The sequence below is a fragment of the Leuresthes tenuis genome, unplaced genomic scaffold (genome assembly GCF_036924035.1).
Source record: "Leuresthes tenuis unplaced genomic scaffold, fLeuTen1.0.hap1 SCAF_22, whole genome shotgun sequence".
Lineage (NCBI taxonomy): Eukaryota > Metazoa > Chordata > Actinopteri > Atheriniformes > Atherinopsidae > Leuresthes > Leuresthes tenuis.
The window spans coordinates 17,019,768-17,046,268 of NW_027325376.1; the positions used below are offsets into that span (position 1 = coordinate 17,019,768).

Sequence of the window (26,501 nt, forward strand, 5' to 3'; positions counted from 1 at the left end):
TTCTGAGATCTAAAGCCTGAACGAATTGGCGGCCCAGCGGTGAAGGCGTAGAGATGAGCAACATCGTCTTTTTGCCTCAACGTTCAGTTAAAACTCAGCAGCCTCCTACTGAGCCTGACGACCCCCCGCTCTTTTATGAGCCTTTTAAATGCAGGAATTTCTTCAAATGGTAAAAACATGCACAGGGTACTCTTACCTCTGTGGGTGTGTAGCTCCTCGCTGTGTATCCCTGATGCAGAGGTTGTTGGTTGTCTAGCAGCTGGAAAGAGGGGCTGACTGGATAGAAAGCTGACCGGGGAACTTGATTCTGGGTTGGACTGTAAGAGGACATCTGAGGCTTGGGCTGGAAGCCGTCCTTGAGTTGGAAGTCTTGGTTTTTCTCTTTGATGCTGTAACACTCTTGATAACAGATGAGCTGAGAATTCTCCTCCTTTTCCTTCTCTCCTTCTCTCTTAAGCTCCCTCTCTCTTTCCTTTTTGAGCAGTTCCTTCTCTCTGGCTCTCTCCATCTCCTTTTCTCTTTCAAGCTCCTTCTCTCTTTCCCTCTCCCACTGTCTCACCCTCTCCTCTCGTTCCCTCACCCGCTGAATCTCCCTCAGCTTCTCCATTTCTGATTCCCTCGCTTTTCTTTCCATTTCCTGCCGCCTCTCCTCTTTTAACCTCTCTTCCCTCTCCTCCCTTTCTCTGGCTTGCTCCCTCTCTTTTTCTTTCTGCCTCTCCCTGATGGTGCTCACAGACTGCCTCCTGGCCTCTACAGTGTTTGAAAGTTGGACATTTTCTTGCTGTAGTCCACCCTGGTAGGAGTATCTCCTATAAGTTGGACACTGACCGAGTTCTCTCGCCTGTTGCTCCGGATGGCACGCAGGTTTTTTCTGCCTGTAACTTGCCATATTTGAGACATTTGACACAGACTTGGCTTTGCACGTCTCCTCGAAAAACTTCATTCGGTCTGCAAATGGAAGGATATCCGACTCCTCCATTCGAGAACATGAAGAGGAGCGACTGTAGGAGGAGCTGGATGAGGCGGTGAAGGCACAAACCCCGTGACGCGACCCTGTGACCCCTAACAATCGCTCACCCAAGACTCCACACCGCCGGTCTGCATCTGGCTCTGGCTGGAGTTTGTGCTCAGGGGTCCAACGCCAGCGGCGGGCTTTGCCCGCAGGTGCCATCTCCTCCACAACTCTGATGCCAACACCGAAACTAGGGACACCTGGGTCCAAAATCTGAACAGACCTGGATCTGTTGGTGTTCGCTGTGGACTGAGTCTGCAAGACATCACAGTTTGACTCACTTGAGGTGTTTGATGTCTTTACTTCTGCTGAGGTCTGAGATTCTCCAGGGATTGCAAGTGAGGCAAGAGGGTCTGTCCCCTCTTCGCAGATATCTGAATCTTCCTCCTCCTGGACAGTTTCTCCACTGCAGAGCAGGCCTCCTGGGCCACGACTCCGCTGAAGCTGGGCCTTTTTCCTCTGAATCTCATTGCGGAGGTTGGTAGCAAATCGCTCACTACGCCGCCGGTTCCGTCTATGGTTCCTAGATGAGTCTGACCTCTTCTTGTTTTCCTCTCCTTGTACACTGTCCTCCTTTTTAAGCGCACTTCTACCCCTGTCCAATTCTGTCTGCTCCTCAAGTAAAGTATCCACACTAGCAGCAGTGCTCAGAGGCTGAAAATCACCCACCACCAGCTGGTCAGAGCTTAATATTTCCTGGGTTGCTCCGGTGGGCTCACCTGGTACGCTCACAGAGCGACCCCAAGGTATGTGATGATGAACTGGTGTGAGGGACCTGCCATTTGAACTCATCCCTTCCAGCCTTTCACTTGAATCTCCATCCTCACCTTCCTCTTCCAAGAACACAGATCCTGGCGTCGAGCATCGGCTACCTCCCCATTTAACAGAAGGAGGAGGGTGGCTGTTAAAAGCTTCTTGGACCTCTGTCGTGGGGTGGAGAGATGGAGATTGGGAACAGTGGCTGCTACAGGAAGATGAAGAGGGATCAGAGGGCTCAAGAGAAGAGTCGTTACTATCGAACTGCAATAGCTGAGTTTGTGTAGCCAGAAGCTTCTCGGGGGCACTGTGCCGATGCAGCACTGTAGAGGAATGCTTGGTCTGGGAATCTGTAGTATGGGACTGGCCTGAAACTTCCATGGGCAATTCAGCGGATAAGGAATCAGGATCAGAGTTGATATGGACTTCAGGGGCTGTCACGGACTCTGAGGCGGTCTCTGATTTGTAGTCTTTGTTCACGCTGCTATCACATCTGATATGTCTAAATTCTTTACTCTGTCTTTGGATAAAGTTCGAGTCATCCGCATCAATTTGATCATCCTTTTCTGGAGCAGGAAAGCCATTCCGAATTCCTGATTCAACATTCTTACAGGATTTGTTTTCCTCATAATGAGAAACACTGGAATTCTCAATAGGAGCAGATGTGCAACGTTTGCTGGCAGCATTAGTGCGACTTCGGGTTGCTCTAAAACTGTCCTTCCTCGTTGGGGGCTGCGGGGGGTTCATTTTCTTCCCCTCTCCAGAATCTCCATTTCTTACAATCTGAAAGTCTCCTCCCCTCCGCTCCTGCTCGTAACAGCAGGACGAGGGCCTCTCTTTCACCCTACTGGGCCTTGATCTCGGCCTGGTCAGTGATCTGGACTTATACTCAATCATCTGCATCTCACCTAGGGCTTGACCAGATGACTTCCCCTGTGCTGAGGCGTCACCAGGGTAGCTCTGAGAAGCCGGCCCAAGGCTCTGGAGGAGGTTATCCATGGAGCACGCTTCCCCGGGCCTTAGCGGCACAGTTGCGTAGTCAGACGTGTTTGAACTAGCGGAAAAGGAACTGTAGGCCGAGTCTCGCTTGTTGTTGAATAGGGTCGGGTCAACGGGTGAATTGTGGGAGTCGGAGTAGGGCTGTGCAGTGGGTGTCGGCGTGTCCAAGCTCTCCATGGAACCCAGGGAGCTGCTTCGGTCAGTGGAGGAGTACGGCCTGGGCAGCTGAGCCCACTGCATGGACAAGTCACTGCAGAGAGACGAGAGACAAAGACGATCAATTTAAGAAAACTTCAGTTTTCAGTTTCACCAGCATCGAAGTCATGTTTAATGTCACTGAAGCAAAACTCATTATATTTCTTCTTGACTGAAACAAAAGTTAATACTTTTATAAACTACACAGACGTAATTATCTTTAAATTTCAAAACATACACAGCATCTTTTCTAGGATATAAAATTTCAACTGCACGGCCGAGGAATCTGCTTTCCATTAGTGCTGAGCCGTAGATCCACGGCAGCCTCGTGTGTTTTCGAAGCCCAACGGAAAAAGCCTCTTTTGGCGGAGAGGGATTTCCTCCTCATCAACTCCCTCTGCCAGAAGTCAAAATCTTGAAGTTATCACTTGATTCCTCTCATCCTCCTTCCATCTTTACCAGTCATTCCCTTTTTTCCACTTTTAGATTCTTCCCATCTCATCTCCTTTACATCAAATGTAAATTTGAATTTTACAGTGTAATAGGTCATTAAGTCTGACATTTATTACGTGGCAAAGATTACAGAGGAACCTTTTCATGTTTTACTTTTTAATAAACATTACTTGGAAAAAGCACAGCACTAAGTCATTAAATTCACTTTCATGTCTTCTAATCCGCACAGCCTTAAGTACCTTCACTCGTAAGCATAATTTAGAAAGATACCTCTGAAAGCTTGCCCCGGCAGCTTCAACGAACTGGCTCTGCGATGGCACAAGTCCAGCTGGCCAGAAGAAATGACTCAGATCAACTAAGGCATGAGTGACGCCACATAACTGGCAGAAGGACAACGGTTTGAGTCAGGGTGCTGAAACTTAAAAGTTTCTACCACCATCCTGCTCAAATTTAGCTCGACACATGTGGTCCCATCATCGGTCCGACAACATTTTCCAATTCTCAGCCTCAACTGGCCGCACGCTGAAAGAACATCTTTCTGGGACATCTGGAAGTGAGGACTTCCAAACTAACTTACTTTCTTGATGAATGACAGGGATCACAAGCGGAGCTTACGGAACTGGGCTGCAAAAATACCTTCGACACATGCTGGCTCTAAGTGTTGACGCTGTGGGGTGGAGGCACGCAGTGTTCTTGTGCTTGGTTCAAATCCAACCTGTAAAGACCCCCACAAAATCTGCAGACATTTTATTGTGGTATTTCTTTTTCCAATAAAAAAGGAGAGAGTGGTCACTCACCCTCCGTATTTCTTTTGGTGTCTTATTCAAACAATAGGGAAAGTTTCCAAGGAGACAGAGGAGGGGAGTAACGGGAGAGAGACATTTCTAACGAGCTTTGATCTGAAACCAGCACAGAGAGGTAAACCAGCGGACTACCTCCAGGCTGCTTCTGTGGTATTTACGGTTTTACAGTTCAGGCTTTAACAATATCAAAACTGATGGGTTTCGTTCCCATTGTAAAACGATCCGACTCATTTGACTTGCATCAAAATACTGAATTTGTACTTGTGCAGTTTAGCAGTTCAGAGTCTGTAGAACTTGTAACCTTTCACATTCTTACCAAAATAGGCTCTATGTACACAAAGCTCTTTTTACTTTGAACATAAATCTGAAAGCTCTCTGTTGGGGCTTCGCAAACTACATGTTGTTGAGTTTTTGAGGCAGTCTCATAAATAGGAGGAACAATCTGCTCTTGGTTGTTGTTGTTGGTCTGTTTCTGGCGCTCTAGCTTTGGAAAAGACTTAAGACACGATGCAGTGCAGTTAAGTGAGAAATGGTGAAAATCATCCAGTATAACTGTTGTCTGATCTTTTCACCTTTGCTTCTTTGTTGTTTTTCACGTTTGGTACTTTGTCCTCTTTGTGATAAAATCTAGTAGCTGTTGGCCTATCTGAGCTCGAGCTGACGTTCAATCTGAATTTGAACTCTGAGCAAATTTACAATTTGTAATTTTGTAAAACCAATTTACAAAAATGAATGAAATAAAAAGAGATTATCACAGTTTAGGATTAGAATTTCAACCTAAAAAGGTTGTTTCTTCTGAAACAGTGGACCCAAAAGGACTGGCGAGTGGTAAGAAAATCACAAAAATCTTCCCAGCAAGCATGGCAAAATACTAACTCCTTAATAAGTCGTTGCTGGTTTAAAACAACGTAAGATAATACCCTGACTAGTGTGGGGGGGCTTCCCTATCTGCATGGGAAACTGGTTTTTGAAGGAAGTGAGCAATGAATGAGAAAGAAGAGGCTTCTGTCTAGTTTTGACCTGGCTGACAGAGAGAGGAAAGGAGGAAATAAGACGGGAGCTGGACAGGAAATGACAGTCACTCTTGCCCAATCATACGGCAATCTGGAACATGTGAGGGTTTGACGCACATACACCAGCCCAAACACACCATGGGGCATTCTGGAGATGACTGGATCCATTATCGGTGTGTCGATTATAACAAGCACACACTCACCCACGTCTATAAGACAACTGATACTGTCAGATTAGACAAACTACTTTCTTTAACTCTCTTGTTGCGTGTCAGAGATTAATTGAAAACACACTTGCATGGTGTGGAAATTAACACAAACACTGTACAAAATGTCTCTCTCCTTCATGCAAAAATCAGTTTATTGAAGGTCTTCCTCTCTTTGTCCACATGTTCTGGGAGTCACATGCCATTGTCCAGAGTTATGCCGGGAGCTGCCTCCTCATCAGATGTGTGTGTGTGTGTGTGTGTGTGTAACGGGATCGGGCAGGAGCAACTGTGGGAATAAGAGACCCACACACACATGCACATTGCGATTTCATCCTCGTGGGACTATTAAATCTAACAGCGGTGCATTATATCACCGATTCTTATCAAATGGAGAACAGTACAAATCTCTATGATGCCACAGGGCTGACAAACAAGGACGGAGCAGCTATTTTTATTGTGAGTCAATATACAGACGGTGGGGACTTCCTCTTTAAGGGTTTCGAGTTTACTTTGGTGAGATCATACAGTAACACAAAGGCTCCTGCGTGTACAGAGTGGGACTTCTGTTTGTTCAACCTAACTGAGCCCGCCAATGTCCCGTCCCTGTTGTGTCACTGAGACCAAAATGTTGCCATTATTACATTAACTCATCACAGACTCCGATAAGCATCAACCGTTTAGCATGTTGATAGCAAGTTATTGCTCAAGGAGAAATACCAGACATTCCTTTGTTGTAGTTGACTTAACCAATAAACCAAACCTTTTTCACTTTCGGTCAAACTATAGGACTTATTTCTTTATATTACCAGGAATCCAAATCATATACGCAGGGAAATACAGTGAAGACAACAAAAAAAAACTGAGTTTGTACAATTCTAACGAGTTTGAAAGTCAATATTTGGTCTGAGCACCTTTATTCTTCAACAGTCTGAACCCTCTTTGATGAGCTTTCTTGTCATTTCTTTAAGGAGTCTTCAGGAATAGTTCTCCAGGTTTCTTGAAGGACATCCCAAAGCTCTTCTTTGGATGTTGGCTGCCTTTTGTTCCGTTCTCTGTCAGATGATCCCACACTGCTTCAGTGATGTTGAGGTCCGGGCTCTGGGGAGGATTCATCCCTCCATAAGACCTGTTGCCACTGATTTTCAGTCCACTTCTTGTGCCATTTGGCATAGCTCAGCCTTTTCTCCCTGTTTCCCTTCCTTAAGAATGGCTTCTTGACAGCCACCCTTCCATGGAGACCATTTCTGATGTCATCGAACAGCAGATGCATTTCTCAGGTCCTGCATCAGGTCTTTGCTGGATTTTTTCCCGTTTCTTAAGGACATCACTTTCAGATACAGTTCATCTGCTCGAGATAAGTTATTTTGGCCACTTCTTCTTTTGTCCTCCATTTGTCCCATTTCCTCAAAACCTCCTTTTCTAAGCACACATGCTGAGATATGCCAAGTTTCTCCAACTAGTTCTTTGGAAATCGCATCGTTGGTGTAAAAAAAATACTATTTTTCGTCTATCAAACTGTATCTTATCCTTTTTTTAAATAAATACAACTAAAGAAACTGGGACAAACTGGTGTCTTTTTATCAAGCTGAATAAGCCATATTATAACATGAATAGCCCTATGGGCTAATGAATACAAACACATCCCTCTGAAAATGGTCAGGTACAAGGAGTGGACTGAAAATGAGGGAAAAGGCATCCAATGTCCAAAGATAAGACCCGTTTTAGAAAGACCTTCAGAAAGTTTGGAGAACTATTGCTCAAGACCACTTTAAAAGATTTTCCGAGGAGCCTAAATATAAAGAAATGAATGATGGCTCAGGCTTTTACACAGTATAGTACGTCCAGCAGCATGTTGGCTGATGTCTCATGAATTGGCTGATGTCTCTTGTGCTACTGTTTTCATGTCATTTGGAAATTTGGGCTACTTTGTGGGCAGCGTTGTTTTAAATCCTCCATAAGACAGAGACATTTTCCATCTTTACCGTCTCTCGTCAGCCGATTCGTCGACGCTTTAGAATGTTTTAATAGGAGCCAAAAATAGATCGCTGTGCTTCCTGTGTGGGCTGTGCTGACATTAAAGCACAGTGATGTCACCGGTTTCCTGGCGATTGTGGACTTTTGGAGGCGCACCGAGCAAAAATTTCACGGCATTGAACCGCAGCCTAAATCTCGCCGGAGTCGCTCACAGGATCACAAAGTGTGACTCGAACCTACAGGATGACACACTCGCCGTAAGACTGTCGGCAAAGGCAGCACCCGGAGCACTTTGTGACAATGACACAACCTTATCGGCTGCCATTAGAAAGAACCAGAGAAGAGGATTTTATTTTTCTTTTGAAAATAATGGAACATATCAAACATGTCCGATGTTAAAAGTGATCATTTCACTATATCATGAATTTGATGGAAGCAACATATCTATATTCTCGTCTGACATCAGATTCTAGCTGCTCAACAGTCCTGGGGCTTCATTAAATAGTATTTTGATTATATCTTGTACTGTTTGTGATTCAGAGACTTAACCATTTTATGTGGAGCGCCATGAAATTGCTCCACAGTTATTTTGCAGGCCGCTGAACCTCTAAGGGGCTCTTTCTATACGTTACCCGATTAGTTGCAACCACTGCTCAGACAAAACAAGCCATCAGCAGACGGTACCTTCGCCTCTGTGTATTTTCATGAATTGCGCAATTTTCTTAGAATGAGGAAAAACACAAATATGACTTCTGACATAATAAACCCTCATGGGAGAAATCTTGTGAGTGGTCCCTACTGAACAAGCAGTTTACTCCACTGCACATTTTCAGCTCCTTTAGTTCCCCTTAAATGGACCGTGAAGATTCAATGTCGCTGTCATTTTCATGTCTCAGTAGCAAAAACTCTGGACTGGGATTGGTTAGAAACAAACAAGACCTAACAGCCACTTTCACAGACAGTTCATTCACATATGGTCTCACCTGTTGTCGGTTGTGTGCCAGGGTACTGAGTAAGGGCCGGGGTGGAGCTGCATGGCAGATGGAGGAGGAGGTGGGGGGAGTGGAGGGGAGTCGGCAGAGGGGAGGCAGGGTGGCAGAGGTGGAGGGGATGGAGGAGGGGGAGGGGGGAGGAGGGGCAGCTCCGATAACTTTGCCAGGTGCCAGGAGTGAGGCCTGATGAGAGGAACGCTGCGCCTGTGTGGACGAGAGGGGAAGATTCGGGTGAGGAAACATGGAAACGGCTGGAATTCTGGTCAAATGTGAAGAAGCTGCGGTGGTATTGCATTTCCTATAGTTATTCTCCTTTGTTGCCTACACTGGGGTGTCTTTACCGTAGGTTTTTCTTTTGCCTTCATATGATTTACCACAGCTCAGACGGCTAAGATGACATCCTGACTTGCAGCAACAGCTGGAACGTCGGGGCTCACATAAAACATGGACCAACAACAGCAGCAGCGCCGTGCCAACCCAAGCTTTGTGGAGACGGCTTCCTCACAAGTTCACCGCAGCGCCATTAAAAACTCATCTACCATGTACAGTAAGGCCTCCGGTCTGATCTAAGGCTGAACATTCCATTGCATCCCAAGATATTCTCTAATTCCCTTACACAGACTTCCGATCTCACATGCCGGCCAGATTCAGCTGGACCCCCGCAGACAGGAGTGTGAATGTGAGATGGAAAAACAAAGAACAGAAAGAAGGGAAAAGAGCGGCGACAGAAATGTTTCATTCTGGAGGTCTGAATGAACCTTTATGAAAGTAATCTCATCTCGTTTTAAACGGACACACTGCAGGGAATACTGCTGCTGGATGGAAGTAAGTCGAAGACAGAACGGAAACCACCATAGCTGCCGACTCCAGACGTTAGCTTGGACCGGACCTGCGTTAGAAATATGAGGTCTGACTGCTGGGAGACGCTGACTTCACAAAGAAGCTTGGAAGCCGAAAACATTCAAGTATTAAGTTTGGAAATGGTCAAATCCCAGAAGAATGAAAAGAAGAAGAAAAAAAAAAAGGGTCCACAACATCAAAAAGGGACTTGCTTAGCCAAAAATCTTCAACATAGAATTATTATCAAGCATTTACAGTAAAGCAAATTGATTCTTAGTCTTTGCAGAAAGCACAAACTTTCAGTTCACAAAAAACAGTTCAGTCCAGCTAACATCAGAGCCACAAGAAACCTTTGGTGACCTGTGACTAGACTCAAGGACTCGAGATGTGGACTGAGAGCTCAACTGATTTGGCTTCTTTGGCTTTAGATTTTACTTGAACTTGTATCAATCTATGTGAAAACAACAAGAAAATAACTTAGTTTGGCTTTTCCTCATTTGACTTTAAATTGGACTTGTATTAAGTTGACTTGAGACTCCTCGGACTCAAGAATCGACGATTTCTTGGTTAATCTGTGACTTGGACCTTTCTCAGTTGATTTGTCAGGCTTATCTCGAGTTCGACTCATTTGACTTGAGACTTCACTTGGTTTCCTCTTGACTCGTCATGAATAAACATAGTTTGAGATGTCATCTTAGACTAGAGACTTGAATTTGATTCAGTTGAGACTTATGATGACTCGACCTAATCTCGGCTGTCTAAACTGAAACTTCTCACAATTCAAACATGAACTGAACCCATCTCGGGTAACGCAAAACTTTGCATTGGATATGTTACGTCGAATTTGTCTCGTCGAATCCCTACTTAGGAGTTGCTGCGACTGCCTCGAGGCAGTGACACATCTGCAGTGACTTGAGGCTCGTCTCTGCCGACTTTAAATTTGTCCAGTTTTTTCTCACCTGACTCAACACTTAGAAATGTCCCAAAAGACCTAAAAGTTTCTCGGAAAGGCCCAGAAATAACAGTTGGCTGGCGCAAGGTTTATTTCCCAACAACAGTCTAACTGAAGACTATTAAGTTCTTTAAACTTAAAGCACGAGAATGTAAAATGACACTATTCTGAGCACTTAAGAAAAAACAATTGGAGGTACAATTTTGGAAGAAGAATGCGGATCCTGGCAACACGAGGGAAAGGAAAAGGCCATTTCTGAGTATTATTGTTTGTGATAAAGCAGGAGCAGGAGACCCATTTCCAAAATAAACACCAAAGTTTCCTGGTTCTGGCTCCTAAAGAAGGATTTCTATCTTAGCCCACTGATTGTTCAACTCCGCTGACAATGTCCCTGAATTATCCCCTGAGAAAGTTTATGTAAAGCCAGTGTATGTGTGTCTATGATTCTGTGTGTGTGCGTGTACCTAAATATGTGTGGGAACCATCCAAAGTCAACCAGACAAAATACCATTATTGAACATACCACAAACATTAGCAGACACCCCCCCTCACAGTCCCCTTCACTGCCACCTCTCGTTTCTCAAAGTTCAACTTTTAAAGATTGATGACTGTTCAAATCAAAACAAAGGCTGCTAAGTTAGACGGACACAGACTGTGCGATAAAGAAAGAGAAATGTCGACAAATATCCCGACTTCAAACTCTCCTCCGCAGTGTTTTGCAGCGATGCAGGGGAGGAAGGCCGGGTTCTTCGAAACCGCATAACCCATAACTGCTTTCCCAAAAAATTCCTAGAGGCCTGAGGAGGGGTCGCCGATCATGTATCCCACAACTGTGAGGATTTACACTTTTAGGAGCTTTACCTTGAAGAAGGGAGGAAGCGAGAATGTGACAGCAGGTTGGAAAACATCAGTCGGTGGGTTTTTCTATTTCACCGTGTCAATTTGGTCATTTCAGTGGTTCCCTAACAGATTTTACCAAAGGAATGCGTAGGAAAAGCTTGACGGATGCATTTATTCATCCCAGTATGCATGATTCGTAAAAGATGTCAAAGCAGAGAGAGATTCTTGGAACCCTCAACAACATTAACCTCAATAGAGCTGTGGTGACTATAAATATTGAAATGCGCAGCCATTAAAAAGGGTGTTTCCTACATTACAAAAGAAAATGTCGGTGTGCAGTTAACCTAGATGTCTTTAGACAAGCTTACAGAGATGTTTCAGCCGACCTCACGTGTAGGTCTGCTTTGGGTTAAATCGAGAGGCTGCGATGAAACTAAGGCGCTTCCTCAATTGGACGGTTTTTGGGTTCAACTTCAAGTGAGGACAAGCATTCATTCGACACGTCAGGATAACACACACACTCACTTTTTATTACTTTCGGTAATAAAAATCTGCTGGGCGTGTATTTGCATTTCCAAAAGCAAAGTGTTAAAATTGCCCCTGAAACTCGGGAGCGCTCAGGATCACATTTAGAAACACACACACACACTCCAGGGAAGTGTTTGATTCTTTCATGTACAGGACCAGCTCCTACCGTCTTTTTGGCCCGGGGTTGAGGTATAACCGACAGAGACACGCAGCGCCTGTGCAAGCCTGTAATAGCATAATCCACAGAACTTGTACTTTGCCGTTTCTGACACTGTAACCCACTTGGCAATCCATCGCTGCCAGAAACAACAAGCAAAGAGGAATCACGTGAATCACGTTTTTTTAAAGAACTCACTGGCGTTTGATGGATAACAGCACGTCTTTGACATGGACATAGAGATAATGAGATAATCCACAACTTGTGTTGCCGTGTCTCCACGACTGACCAAGAAATTCAATAAAGTTAGCAAGACGAGGATAGAGTCTATTTATAAATGTCCTCTCGGGATGTTGTGTAGAGGTTGAGCATCTGAAACTGAGAAACTGATGCATGTCATTAATGAAAGAAAAGGTCAAACGACAGAAGAGCAGAGACGACAAAACCATAGATGCTGATTTGAATGGGCGTCTATGAAAGGCTCTGCTGGAATCTCCCACTTAATGGTCAGAAACAGCAACAGCTGACTGATACCGCAAAGGTCACCGCGCATAATCGCACACACGCAGTCTCAATAAAGCACAGAACAAATGCCAGACAGAGGGACAGATTTGGACTCTAAGCCGTCCTACATATTAGGACACAAACACATGAGATGGGAGGAAACTCATTTCTATGTGTCAAAACTTGTCCGTTTAGAAAAGACTCCCTATAGTTAAACACATTAAGCTGTCGACCTACCTGACTCCACAGGCTGAAGCATCCACTCTTAAACTGATCCAAGCTCAGCCGTCAGCATCCCTGACAAAGAGTTCAAGTTCAACTGTCCGTGTGTCTGCTTCGGAAGCCTTCAGTCGTGCCCAGACGGCAACACAAACTTCTCTAATTAACCTTCAGCGGGGGTTTCTGAGCGAGCTGCCCGGCTCGTAAAAACGTTCGCCCTCGAGCCGGCTGAGTCGTGGGAGGAGAGCCGGGCTGTGCTGCGAAGGTGTGACGCTTGAAAATCTGAGAGCTGATGTCTCCGTGAACGAGTAAAGTAGGTGGCAGGTCCTGACCAAAGAGGGAAAAACCAGCCGATCATCCTCACATCCCTTCTCCCTCCTTTTCCTCTCTTCCTCCTCCTTTACTCCTCTCGCTGGAAGACAAAACATGGCTATGTCTCTCTCCTGCACTCTGTACTTCTCCCCCTCCCCTCCCTCTCTCTCGGTCTCTCTCTCCACCATCTCATTCTTTCCCTGCCTCTCTCGTCTCCTCTTCTGCAGGATGTGTGAGTCAGTCAAGAGAGGAAGTATTGTGGAGGGCAGATAAAGTGGTGGACGGCTGCTAAAATAATACCAAGAGTTCTACGCTGTTATTGTTTAACGGAGGGGGGGTGCAAAGGTACTTCCTCCTCATGTGTGTGTGTGTGTGTGTGTGTGTAAGCATGCACGTGTGTTTGTAGAGCATGAAAAAGAGATCGAAAAGGGTAAAGAAAGCAGAGACTGCTGGACGGACGGACGGGGGACTTTTTCACTTTGGCAGAGAAAAACAAGATGTGGTGAGAGATTTGGAATTTAAGAGAGGATGGGAGGTCTGCAGGAGTATAAAAGAGCCTGCGGAATAATTACAGACAAACACAATGACCGAGGGTGATGGATGAGCAGGAGACTTTTATCACCGTCCTTATCAATGAGATATAGTTCCCATAACAAGCAGCTGTGTTACAGGGAAATACTGACAGAGGTATGGCTTTGACCGCTGCTCCCTGTGCAGCGTCAGCCTCAAAGTCCACGACATTCCCAAAAACTTCCATCCTGGCAGGAATGTTGCAAAAGCAAACCAGAGGAGGGATGCAAAGAGGGATAGAAATCAGCTTCAGAAGATCCCAGACAAGTGCTAAAAAAAGTAACCTCGGATGAACGCGACATGAAAAACTATGCACACCGACAGCTTGCAGCAGCAATAACTGGAAGCAATCAGTTTCTGTAAGATGTTATCAGTCTCTCACATCGTTGGGAAGGAATTTTGGCCCTTTCTTCTTTATAAGCATTTATTTTTCTCTACCTCGGCAGCCTTTCAGCCAGGTTGAGGTCCAGACTTTGACTGGACCACTGCGACACCTCGATCCTTTCCTTTTTTAAGCCGTTTTGCTGCTCGGCTCGGCATCGTCGCCGTGCTGATGACCCGCTTAAGACTTCAGATTGTACTTCACTGGCCGACCCTTTATAGGCGAGAGGTGCGAGTGTCTGATGGTAACGGTGTTAAAGTTTAACCAGACACACAACAGCACATACTTAATAACACGAGGCCCTCGGAGGGGGCTTCAAAGGACTTCCTGGTGACTTCTATCTCCTGCAGATTCCATGAAAGTGTGTCTCTGTGTGTTGTGCACACGCATGTGAGCAGATTCCTAACATTCCCTGTCTTCTCTTTAAGGTGAAGGGTTAACTATGCGAGAAAGCCTAAACAACCTCACCTCACCTCCTCCCCTCTACCCCTCTGTGTTCGCCTGATTAGGATCTATTTGTTTGCTTTATAGGTCTCTCTCTCGTGTGTGTGTGTGTGTGTGTGTGTGTGTGTGTATCTGCATGCAATCAGACCCCTGTCTGCTTGCCTTGTAGGCCCTCATCACCCTTGATGATGGATTTCTGAATGACAAACGCACACTCAGACATACATTTACCGCTCCGACACACACAGACAGGCATCTACGCTTGTACCCAGGTTTACACACACACACACACACACACACACACACACACACTTTGGACATACCAGGCAATCAGTACAGTGAGACTAGGCCCATACCAGAGGTCGATGGCAGGAAGGGTGAAGTCCAGTTAGCCTCAGCAGCACAATGCACTGTTTGTTACTGCTTGATCCCCCAGACCGCGTCCATGTGTGTGTTTCTAATCAGCCGTCTGCAGCTATTTACTACATCCAAGTGGCAGGTACATTTGGAGTGTTTTAAAGCAGATGGGATTCACCCCAATGGATTCACCATAAACTGAAGAAGCGACCGACACTGGTAATGGAAATCCAGGCTCTGACATTGAGCAGAGGTGTCAAAACAAATACACCCCCCCCCCCACCCCCCAACCAGCAGCATGGTTACTCTCATGTTAGATACTTTGGTTTGTAAACGTGTTACTTGAGAAAAAAACTTGACTGTGCCCACTCTCTCAGCCCTGACTGCAGCCCCCCGCCAAGTAAAAAATGTTTTTTTGTTTTTTTGTTTTTTTTTTACATTGCTACCAATACTGGAGCTAATATACCCATTTCCACTGCGTTCACGTTCAATTTGCAACGTTACGGCTGTAACGTATCAGGGGAGAGAAAACTTTTTGGACCTTTGTCCAGTGTGCGAAGTGCAAAAGGCATCAGAGGACGAGCCACTAGTGGACGAAACCACCGCTGTTATCCATTGAATTATAGGTTTCAATTAACTGGTAATAATTGGAATGAAGAAAACAAGTACGCGATCCATTTGCAAAGAATCGATAGTATGTCAGGTTTTCAAAGGTCTGCAGCAGCTGCTGACCGCACATCCTGCCGTTCAATGAAGTGTTTCTCGTAAAGTGACAAAATGTTTTGAAACGAAACACAATGGCCAAGTCCAAACTTCCTGTGTACATTCCCATTTCCTCCTGTTCCACAGCAGTACCTTCTTATCGTACAGTATTTGATTTTGTTTGTGAGTGATTCTTGAGCTTTAGCTGGTTTCAAAACAGCAACAACCTCTCACTTTTTCCTCAAGACTCACCCTCACGCTGACTGAAGGTATCTGCCCCCGATTCTACATCTAAATCAGTGCTTTTAGTGCTTCAGTGGGGACATTTCAGTATCGTTTCCTCAGCTGAATAAACCTTACATACTGAAAGTTCTGCACCACATGGATGGTGTCAAAAGCGATGGGAACTTTTAGCTTGACCGTAAGAATTCTACGAATCACACGTCTTGAAAAACACGCATTCGACCAAAAAAATCCTTCATATCGACGGCAGAACCGTGAAAACTGCTCCGATAAAAGCACATCTTGCCTCATGCGTTTCCCTCCAAACTGAGCTGTAGGTTCTTTTTTTTTTTTTTGTATTGGAGACAACAGTGTCTGTGTTAATGCCTGTACGTCTGTGTGTGTGTGTGTGTGTGTGTGTGGTGTCATGTATCATGGAGTCGCAGCTTAATGGTCCAGTTAATAAAAACCAGGCCACAGGAGACAGATAAACTGTAGAAGACCACACGCGTAGTGGAGAGACGCACTCATTCTCGTGCTGATAGGAACCAGTGTTCGGGCTGGAAGTCGGCAGTATTTTCGTTATCAATCTAAATAATCTAAATCAATTTGTTTTCTCAGTTGAAAACAACAGGCAGCATGCTTTTCTGTGCTTCCAACTTGAGATAGCAGACAGCTACTGCAGGCCCGGTTTGTAATATGTCACACTGATGAATTAGCGACACCCGCTAATTAGCGACACACCCTAATCAGGGGCTCGGTAGCTGACCTCAGATCAGTTTTTGTTCCAGGGCCTACAAGTATGTTAATCCAGCAATACCTCATCTGTTAGTGTTTTAATCTGACAGTGACTTTGATCAAGACCACCTATCTTAGGCACCAGCCGTGCTGCATGATGGTCCCTCCAGACGCGTCAGTTCCATCTTTTTCTTTGTTGACATTCAGCACAGAAACCATCACGCACGGAAACTGAAAGTTCCCTAAAGTCCCTGCTCGGTCCCAGTTTCTGTCCGTTCACCTGACGTGTTGCGGCAGCACAGAAAAGCACATTCTTCTCCGTTCTTCTCCCACGGCAACATTACTGCCATAACTATTTACAGCTTTGGCCTCTAATCAGTCTGGGAAAGGTGTACGCATGTGTGTGTGCGTGCATGCTTGTGAGGAAGAAGTCTTGAAGAATGCAGAGAATGTCTATTGTTCGGCTTGGGAAGGAGCGATGGCGGGGGGGCAGACGATTGTGCTTCATAGTTCTTGGCACCGCAGACCTCAGTCTGCCCCGATCTCCAGGGACCATGTGGTACAAAACTCCAAACAACGGGATGTGTGTGTATGCGTGCATAGTTTTTCTACCTATCCATCTGTCCGCTGTAAAATTCCAAACAACTGGATGAATGTGCGTTTGTGTGGCATGTGTGCTGTCCGGGTCCAGAAACCTCTCTCTGGCAGTCTTGAAATAATTCTACTAACAAGAAACACAAAAGTGCAAAACAAAGAGCGAGTCAGCATCAAGACGGAGATGGGCTGAAGTGCCAAACTCGCTTCCAGGAGAACAGATGAACACAAGTGTTCTATAAGAACACAGACAAGCAAACCGTGCCGTCCTGCACAAGCAGCCAGGCTGAGGAATAAACTGCATGACACATTACAGAAGAGCAGGAGAGCCAAGTTGGGTCGAGGAAAGGAGCAAAAAACATTCCAAGCAGACTTCACTGGACCTGGATCAGTCAGACTCGAAAGGCAACTAAGGTAGTACATCACTAACGGTCAAATGTCAATCCTATCCCAAGCCTATCCCAGCGGGCATCAGGCAAGAGGCAGGGAACATCCTGGACAGGCCATTAGTCTATCACAGGGCAAACACTGAGAAAAACAACCACGCACGCTCACACTTGCTCTTTACAGTCAATGGCCATATTAATCAACCTAACAAGCATGTTTCCGGACTTTCGGTGGAAGCTGGAGTACCCGGAAAGAACCCGCGCACGTATGAGGAGAACATGCAAAGTTCACACAAAAAGGCCCGACACCGCCGCACAGCCCATCTGCTGCATAACATGCAGGAAACAAGGTTTAACTGGTGTGACCGGCACCTGTGGACGGGCTCGGTCACATGACGAAGAGTTTCAAAACAGCATAACTAAAGCTTAGCTAGCCTTAGCTGGTCTATGTCTATGGGATTTCAACATCTCTATAAATTACCAATCAGTGTGCAAGGAAATGCTTCAGTGAGTAAAACAAATCAATGTCTTGAGCTGGTTTAACTTCTCAGTTACCGTGGAGCCACTTTTTTACATTGTTACAACACTGATTCTGTTATTGAAGCTCCCTGCTAGCCGATTCCATTCAGGATGTTTACAGGGTGCAACTTTTGGACAGTAGGGCCACCAGTCGCTACTGGTGGCCCTACTGTCCAAAAGCTGCACCAGTTAAAATCCAGTTAAAATCTACGTTTTCCTCCTCTTCTGAGCTCGTCTCTATTAAAACACACATTCAGGATCTATCAGCTGAACGGGGACTCTCATAAAATCCACTAATGCTATTTCTTGGTTGTAAACCAGCAAAGAGGTGGTAACCAATCGAACAGCCCCCCCCCCGCCGATCACAAACTGCTTTGGGTATTGGAAGGTAAAGAACTGCTTTGAGGTTCTGGTTCAGGCACTGCCTTAGTTTACAGTTAGTTTTCCAAAAGATGTTAAATTAAATGAGAAACTATTTGACTGGAAATAAGTAAACAAGATTACAGTTTTGGATCCAAAACAAAAAGGAAGCAATTTCACTTGCACAAAATTAAAGTCACCATGTCTCCAGAATCATGTCTCTTGTTATGAAATATCTAACCCTGGCACTGAAGAGGTAAACGGAAATTATGTTACACAAGCACGTTATGTGTATCCCGTGTCAAATCCGTGTTGACAAAGTGCTTCGACGGACTTCATAAAGACTCATCTGCCACTTTAAAGGGCTCATGTTCATATCTGAGTCAGGCATCATGTCAGTGCAAGTCAACATTTTATTCTACCTAAGTACCTAAAATACTTCCCCCAAACCTCAACTCCTTTGTCTCTCACCCACTTTCCCCATTTCCATTCTTTCATCTCCTCCAGGCCAGCCTTTGGCAAAATCCAGTGTTTAACTAATGTGGCACAGAGATGAAAGAGTGAGCTGGGATGAAAGAGCTTTGTCATAAAGTTCTGTTTACGCTGTCAAAACATCAGACATGATATCAGCCTCTCTTGTAATTATCATTTTAATTTCCTTATGCACACTCCTGTTGCCACTGTAAGCAAATTGTGGTGCCACGTAACTCCAGCCTTTGACTGAGTCAGTGGGATATTTCAGCCTTTGTTGCCCTGTATTTTCATAGAGCGTGTCTTTCTTTATGGCTTGCTACAGTCATAAGAATCTGTAAAAAATGCATGCTATGGTCTTTATTTAAAAGATAATTAAAAAAAGACGAAACAAGTTGATCCACTTAAAGATTAAACTTTTTACACAGTTTTTAGTGACTGAATGTTTTCCTTGCCAATCTAAGATGGGCTAAGTGAAGAAAAGGGAAAAAAAAAGAAAAACAAACACTCAAATTACTGTGATCATTACCTCCTTATACAACTGCAAACAAGCACACCTGCATGTAAAGAGCAGCTCCCTGTTCTATCAGCAGCCCGAAATAAACAGTTTAGTCTTTGTTCGCTTTCAATTAAAGCTGCTTCTCTTCGCACAAACAAATTTTGCAAACACATTATGTCCAAGTTGGACAGGAAGTAGAGAGGAAAAACTTTGGGAAGAACAGGAAATGATGCACAAGCTGAAAAATGCCCCTCTGCTGCGTTCATAGCTGCCCACTGAGATAAACTTACCAGTCAGCGTGCGCACAGACACGCACACACACACACACACAACATTGTACAGCTATCCTTCTGAGGGCACTGTATTGACTTTCACACCGTGTGGATAGCCAAAACCCTAACCCTATCCTTAACCTAACCCTAACCCTAACCCTTACCCTTAACCTAACCCCAAAATATAACACTAACAAGGTCTCCTACAATTACGTTCTGCCAGATGAGGACCAAGCTTCGGTGCCCATAATGACTCCTGGTCCCAACAAGGCGAGTTATCATACCACAACAGGTCCTAATGGGGTACCAAAAACAAGAACACACACACACATATTACACACTCAAAACATAGCTAACAAAGGGCCTGTGAAAACAGGAAGTACTATGGAAGAGACATTTCCAGGTCGAGACAACAAAACACTCCCTTCCAGAAATATGTTGGAAAATCTTCACCCACTTCAAAACACCCTCATTATAATGTCACAAAGATAAAAATACTCAGAAGTGACAAACACTTCGATGAAAATGGGTTAAGGGCTGAAAGATCACACCGGAAGCTTTTCTGTTCATATGGAAGAAGAAAAAAGTGACGTAATAAAGGTATAACAATGCAAAAAGGAAATGGTTACCAAAGTTTCACAAATGAAACATTTTATGCAAAATATGTGCATTTCATGAGTTGCTATCAGGAATAATGAGGGAATCAATTAAAGAAAGAAAATTTCCTACCCAAACAAAAGATATCATGCTTTGCCTTATAAAGCAGGGATCAGGGATTCAGATCAATGCCTCATTAGCAGGCTTGTGCAGAACTTAACAATCTTTTTAAGAGATCCATTTCATCTGAATCAGGTGTGTTGAAGCAGGGAAACATAAAACCTGCAGGACAGTGGCCCTCGAGGACTGGAGTTGGAGATCCCTGCTATAAAGGCTGCTCAGTTATACATCCATGCCCAGTCAGCCTGATGTCTTTACACAAACAAGCTTTGAAATGGACTGGAACTATTTGGTCAAATGATCCAAAAACGTAGCAGTGCAGGATCCACTTCAAGGAAAGCAGTTTCTTTTTTTTTTTTTAAAGAAATTGTTTTCGACCGTTTCCCTTAAAAGCCCTGACCAGCAAAAAGATCTGCAGATTAGCCAAAGCTAAAAGTCCTGAAAACCTTTTTCAAAAGGTTTAATCATTTGATTGTAACACTGCTTTCACATTTTGTTCCTGTTAGATAAACTTTAAGTGCACGGTTGGTGTTTGATCTAGAAACTAAAAAGTTTGGAATGTTAGCAAACAGACAGTAAACCCCCTCACCCCAATAATCAGGCTCCTGATTCCGCCTGATCGGGCTGCTGCAAGGCCCTACTCCCAGGTTGAGAATCGGTGAACTTAAGGGCACAATTTGTTCACATAGAAGGACAAGAGGTGGAACTTTAACAACGACTCTGCTGCATGAAGCATCCCAGGAGGCCTCTCTATTAGGCTTTTAATCAACTGGTTCACTTTAATTGAATATGGAATAGAATATATATACCTTGCGTTTTTCTTGCTGTAAAACATCAAAATGTCTACAGTAGAAAAAGTCTACTGCATATTCTACTACTGCATATTTAAGCTCTAAATCATGGATGGAAATAAAGTAATGTTTGGGCTCTATATGTCCTTCCACCTCCAACAAACAGGTACCCATCACTGCTGTTTGCTGGTGTTGAAGCTTCAACTTTCTTCAAATCGTGTTTAGTTTTCACTACAGGTGTTTTCTGTCAGATTTAACTGCATTCTTTAAGATAGCGGCTGCCTTAACTAGGAGCCAAACGCAGTGCTAGTTGCTTTTCATCCCTCCATTAGCTTGTTAAAATGCTTATAAAGCATTAATCCTGAAATAAAAACAAGAAAATGGACCCAAACACACTGCTGCCTCACCCTGCATTGAACTGCCGGACAGGCCAGTAAATTCCTGTGGTTCACCAAATTTAGCCTGCAGGCCTTCCTTTGGCCTGCTCCCCTTTCAGCAGTACAGAACAATGCAGCGACTCTGTACTGAACTTATTCTATTCAAAGATGAACAATAGTGTAAGGACTGAGCTGGTAAACAGAACCAAAAGCAGACTTAGTGCAACTAAGAGAACAAATTGCAACAAAGAGATTTAACATCAATCTGACTGACACCAAATGTAATGGAGACTCGTCAGATAGAATGTAACCTTCTCATAAATCAAAACTCCATGCCAAAAGGAAGTAGGAACTCCATATAAACACTACACAAAAGCTCCGTTTTTAAATCATCTCTCCTCGCCAACTCCACATTTCCTTCCTCTGCATTTACATCATATAATTAAATCCACTTTTCCCTGCCTGCTTGATCAGCTGAAAAAGGCAATTTATTCAGAGGCTCACAGTAAAATACTGTAGAAGGGAGCCCTGGTGAGTGATTCCCTGGTGTTTCCAAGACAAACCCACAAAGCACATGAAAACCATGTAGCTGTTACCCATTTACATTTTGGTCATTTGAGCTTTAACCTTAGACTTACAGAGGGGCATGTAGGAAAATTCCTTACTATTACAAAAAATACATGCACACGTGTGCCTATACATGTAGAAGGTGTATTACAGGCTTTTTGTAAGGAAGCCATCGTGGAAGACCGGGTGGTTGGGTTGAAAATTCAGTTGTACATATAAACTATCTAAAGTAACGCCAGAAAATCTGGCAAAGTTGTTTGCTCTTTGGCTCTCCCTACAGTTCTGGGGTGTAAAATAATGCTCATAAATCAACAAATCTCTGTGTAAGCCCTGTATATGCACAGCCATACGCGTGAATCTTTTTGTCATGCTGGAGAGGCCACAAAGATGTCATCAAAATGTCAAAAAATAAGCGACCGTAAAGAAAAATGGTGCGGTGAAGGGCTGGAAACAGCATTTGTGGCCTGCTGCATCTCAGGCCGAAGGGGCTCTGCAGGGTGATCCTATAAAAGAGCACCAGTCAAAACTCGTAACAAAAAGGAAGCAATGAAAAAACACATTACAGAAAGACGAAATCATTCAGCAACATCACAGTGTCATTGCCTCGCCGCAAACACCTGCTGCGGTTTTTCCATTTCTTCACTGAAGGTTTCAGTCACGCATTTTAGGTCATGTGGGCAAACTGTAATGCAACACTACGCCTCCACTATTATCAATGAAACTGGCCACAGCAGGTGTGAGGCACAAGTGTTGCATATGACCTTCAGCAATATGCTCTGCAGAGGGAACGATAGGCCAATCTTTATTATCCCTGGACCTTGATTATCCATAAACGTATCATAAAGGGGTTATAATATTTCAAATAGAACCACCTGTATGCAGGAAATGACCCAAGCATCTGCATTTACTTTGCCAATACCCCCTGGCGGTTGCTTAGTGGCTGTATCCATGCAGTAGTCTAGTGTAGCTTGTAGATGATAATCTATCCCAATCGTACAAGTCTGAAGTTCACAGCGCTGTGCTGGGTGCAGAAACTGCTATTTCACAACTTTAAAAACACTCAACGCAATTTTTTGAGCCATGTAAGAAATGTGTGAGGGCTCCTTCCTTGTTGTGGGTCTGCACTGTGTTGTTTGCTATGCGCAGCTATGGCCACACGGGGGCACTGTTAACGATATGTGGGGCAACTTGAAATATAAGCTGCTATTTTCATTTCAGTGTTTTTGCTGTTGCCGAGAGTGTAAGTAGTAGAGCATGAATCACCTCAAAAAACATGTTTACAGGCAACGCTGCTGAGTCAGCGTTTTTTCCTTCTTTTTCCGAGCTGACCTCCGCTGAGACCTTTTTCTTACCAGTTAAAGCCAATGATTTAGGCCAATTGACATTCGGCCTACCCATACCATCTCTGCTGTGGGTCACACGCTTAGCTTTTTGGAGGACCGCACAAAGGCCCATCTGTGTCAGTTGTATACCAATAAGCCTTCATTTTGCATGGGATAAGAGCAGATGCGTCGATGCTTGCTAACATGAACCCTGCTTCAAAACACAAAATCAAGCTGCTGTCCCTCAAATGTCGGCGTTTCTCTGTTGTTCCGACAGTATTCTAAGCTGTTTGCTTTGAGATACCGGCTTGCGTGAACTCTGCTGGCCAACAATAAACTAGTAAAAGTAGTAAAAGCCGGTGGAAAAGGAAGAAAAGCTAGTCTTGTTCGGTTTTCTGGAATAAGGAGGTGTGTCCATGATTGGATATGCAACAAACTAGTTGTGCTGAGTTGCTTGAACTGAAAGTACCAGCACAAAAAGCCTGTTCCAGCACCCAAAAAAAAAAAAAAGTGTGCGTCTCTTCAATGGCATCAAGCTGCATGAAAAGACAGGGCACCAGTTGGTCTGCGTTTGTTAGGTAGCAAATAACAAAATTCTCTTTGCAAATGTTAATAACCTTACATACTGATTTCCTGTCTTTCTTTGTGTACAATTTACTCAAATAAAGATAGAAAGAAAGGTAAACGTTAGGTTTTGGTTGGCTCGCTTTCTTCCAACGTATTGGAACTTAGCAGGAAAATGTTGTGTCACTACACCTCGATCATACACCCAACACACAGTGTCATGCTTTTACACGCTCCTAATAAAGACCTAATAAGAAAAACGGACCCCCATTCATTCACATGCCATCCTCGTTCCAACAATCCCTTTGTGTCACTAAAAGAGGTGGTAACGAGCTCTGGCTTTTGACCAAGGGGCCTTTTCCACCATTAAAACTATACAAGAAGAGCCAAGTGTGCAAATGTGAGCATTTCATCATCCCTAAACGAGCTGTGTGTGCGTGTGTTGTAGAGTAGGAGAGTCCTACAGCACCTTCCAGAAGGTTCCTTGTTCCTCCAGTCTTGACTGAAATCAGATGAGCGAACGCTGGCAGAGAGTCGCTGGGACCCGCCTAATACCGTGGGCCGAGATTGGCTATTAATGTCAGTCACTTGTCAATCGAACTGCGTTTCATTTTTGTCTGGGGGCCAAATTAAGCGTTCTCCTGCCAAAGAAAACAAGTAAAAACTCTTTATGGGCACAACACGTATAGAGCGTCTCATTCTGTTAGAGAAACCTGTGCAGATTAAAGGTGGCTCCAACCGAGAATGCCAGCTTTACACGGCCTTGTTCTCGGGCCTAGTTTTTTAATAATTCTATTTAGCTGCAGTGTGGGGCCCTGCCCAAAAAACTTCTTCAACTCAAACCCTTCAGGAAATATCACTGACGGACTATGCTGAAACTAACTCAACTTAGAGCCGAGGGATCAGTTCATTAAAAAATAAATTACTTGACTCTTAAGCTGGACATGCCTGGGTTTTAATATGCGAATCATTTTCTGACCCAGATGTTACTAATACATGTGTAGCATGTATGAATTGTGTCTGCTCAGGCCCGCAAACTCCCACACGAACACTGGGAAAGCCCCGTAGAGTCAGACATGCAGCACATACCAGACACTGACACACACAGAGGATTAACTGGGTGAGATTCTCATCATAACCAGTCGCATTCCTAAGACCATTTCTGTCTCTCTGTTGGTCTGTCCGTCTGTCTGAGTCCGAGTGTGAACGTGAATGTGCGGGATACGGCGTCGTTTGCATCCCCGTCAGACGGGGTTCTGCCGCTACAGAAGCAGGAGCTTCCCCCGAAAGCCTCTGAGAGTTGGACGCCTGACCCGGTTTCAGGGCCAGAACAAGAGGCGTCACTGCCAAACAGCTGTCTGAAGCTGTCCAAGGAGACAAAGTAATAGTTGTAACACCCGTGAAAATCCTCCACACTAGTTAGAGATCTTCATCAAATAGGGATTAGAGAAAGTATCAATGTCCGTGTGACAGGAAAACTGATTAAATTAAAAAATAAAAAAAAATGTATGGAAAGAGTGAAGCCTCTTTATGCAGAGGGAAGCATTATCTGTGAAATGTGCTGCATTTCAATCAACATCCACTGAGGGGCAACAGCACAAGGTACAAAAGGCTTCGTGGTCCAGCAAACTTCAGTGAAACAACTGAAGAAAACCTGATCCCAAAAACTTCCAAAGCTCCAGCTCTGCTCCTTTCACCTAGTATCTGGATCCAGAGATTTGGAATAACAGATTCCGGTTACAGTTTTAGGAATAAACAGGGGCTTTGAGCTTAGAATTTGACTGTTATCACATCCAAGAAGGAAGGGGTTTACAGTAGGAACGTCATCTCTCTCACACGTGGAGGAAGTGACAAACTGAAAAAAGCACAACAGTGTGGAGAGCCATTTGCACACAATGACACTGGTTGCTTTTGCAAATGTCGTGGGTCAGTGTCCGTCTGTACTGCTATGCAATGTCCGTTTAACTTTGCAGCATTTGCCTGACTCCAAATTTACACTTTAAAAGAAAAACACCTGCAAAGTACAAAAATAATGGCTGGCAATAAATCTTCATAGTGAGTAAACATTCACTTTGTTTCAGCTCTTCAAACAGAGACAGATATATGCCTCCTGCAGCCCAGCGAAACGAAACGAAATAAACTTAAGCCAGTTTAAATGTGGAAATGTTGTTAAGCCTAACCTCGGATCGGCTGTGGAGTTCTTAACCCACATCCTCTGATTAAATGTTAAGATGCCAACTGGACTTTATTTCACAGAGTGGAAATGTTCCTGCTGTTAGCTCTGCTCCCAGAGCCAGAATACTAATGATGGGATGAAAATGTGGAGAGAGGGGAGACACGGTTTCCCTTCCCCGCACCAGCGAAGGTCGTGGGGCTGCTGTGCAATCGAATTTAGGCTTTTAATGATGATGAAAACAAGATCGTTCAAATTAAATGATACTTGTGCATGATGCTTCTTTCGCTTATCAGAAAGAACAACTGAGTTCCTTTTCAATTACGATCTAAATATTGACTAAAATAATCAACTTTTTGCTCTCAGCTCGGTGTGCTCCACAAACATAGGTTCATGTTTTCATATTAACAATCAAACCTTTCGTCGTCTATGAGCTCGTTGTTGTGGTTTTAAGGCCAAAAATTAACTAAATGTGCAGACAATTAGGCAAAACTTCAGGTGTAACCTGAAAAAAAAAAAAAATGCCACTCCGGTCCAAACGGACTCTCTTAGGTCAGTTTAAATATGTTATTTATCTCCCATGTTGTTTTAAGCTAGTCTTAGCAAAACGCTAACATGGCAAACTCACCTGTTGGGCTGCGAAAAGCAGACAGACAAACACTTGATGCAGCAGCTGAGGAGCCACATCTCTAAGCCTGGGGGTGGTGGAGACCAAA

At 44.3% G+C, this 26,501-nt stretch overlaps 1 protein-coding gene across 1 annotated transcript in view; it reads right to left on the reverse strand.

The window, feature by feature from the left end:
* Positions 1-26,501, reverse strand: part of shroom4 (shroom family member 4) — a 64,671-nt gene that overhangs the window by 12,678 nt on the left and 25,492 nt on the right. The window contains exons 3-4 of the mRNA XM_072376282.1: positions 8,398-8,610; positions 197-3,017 (exon numbers count right to left, since the gene is read on the reverse strand). Coding sequence (XP_072232383.1) covers positions 197-3,017; positions 8,398-8,610 — 3,034 coding nt within the window. The remainder of the gene's footprint in view (positions 1-196; positions 3,018-8,397; positions 8,611-26,501) is intronic.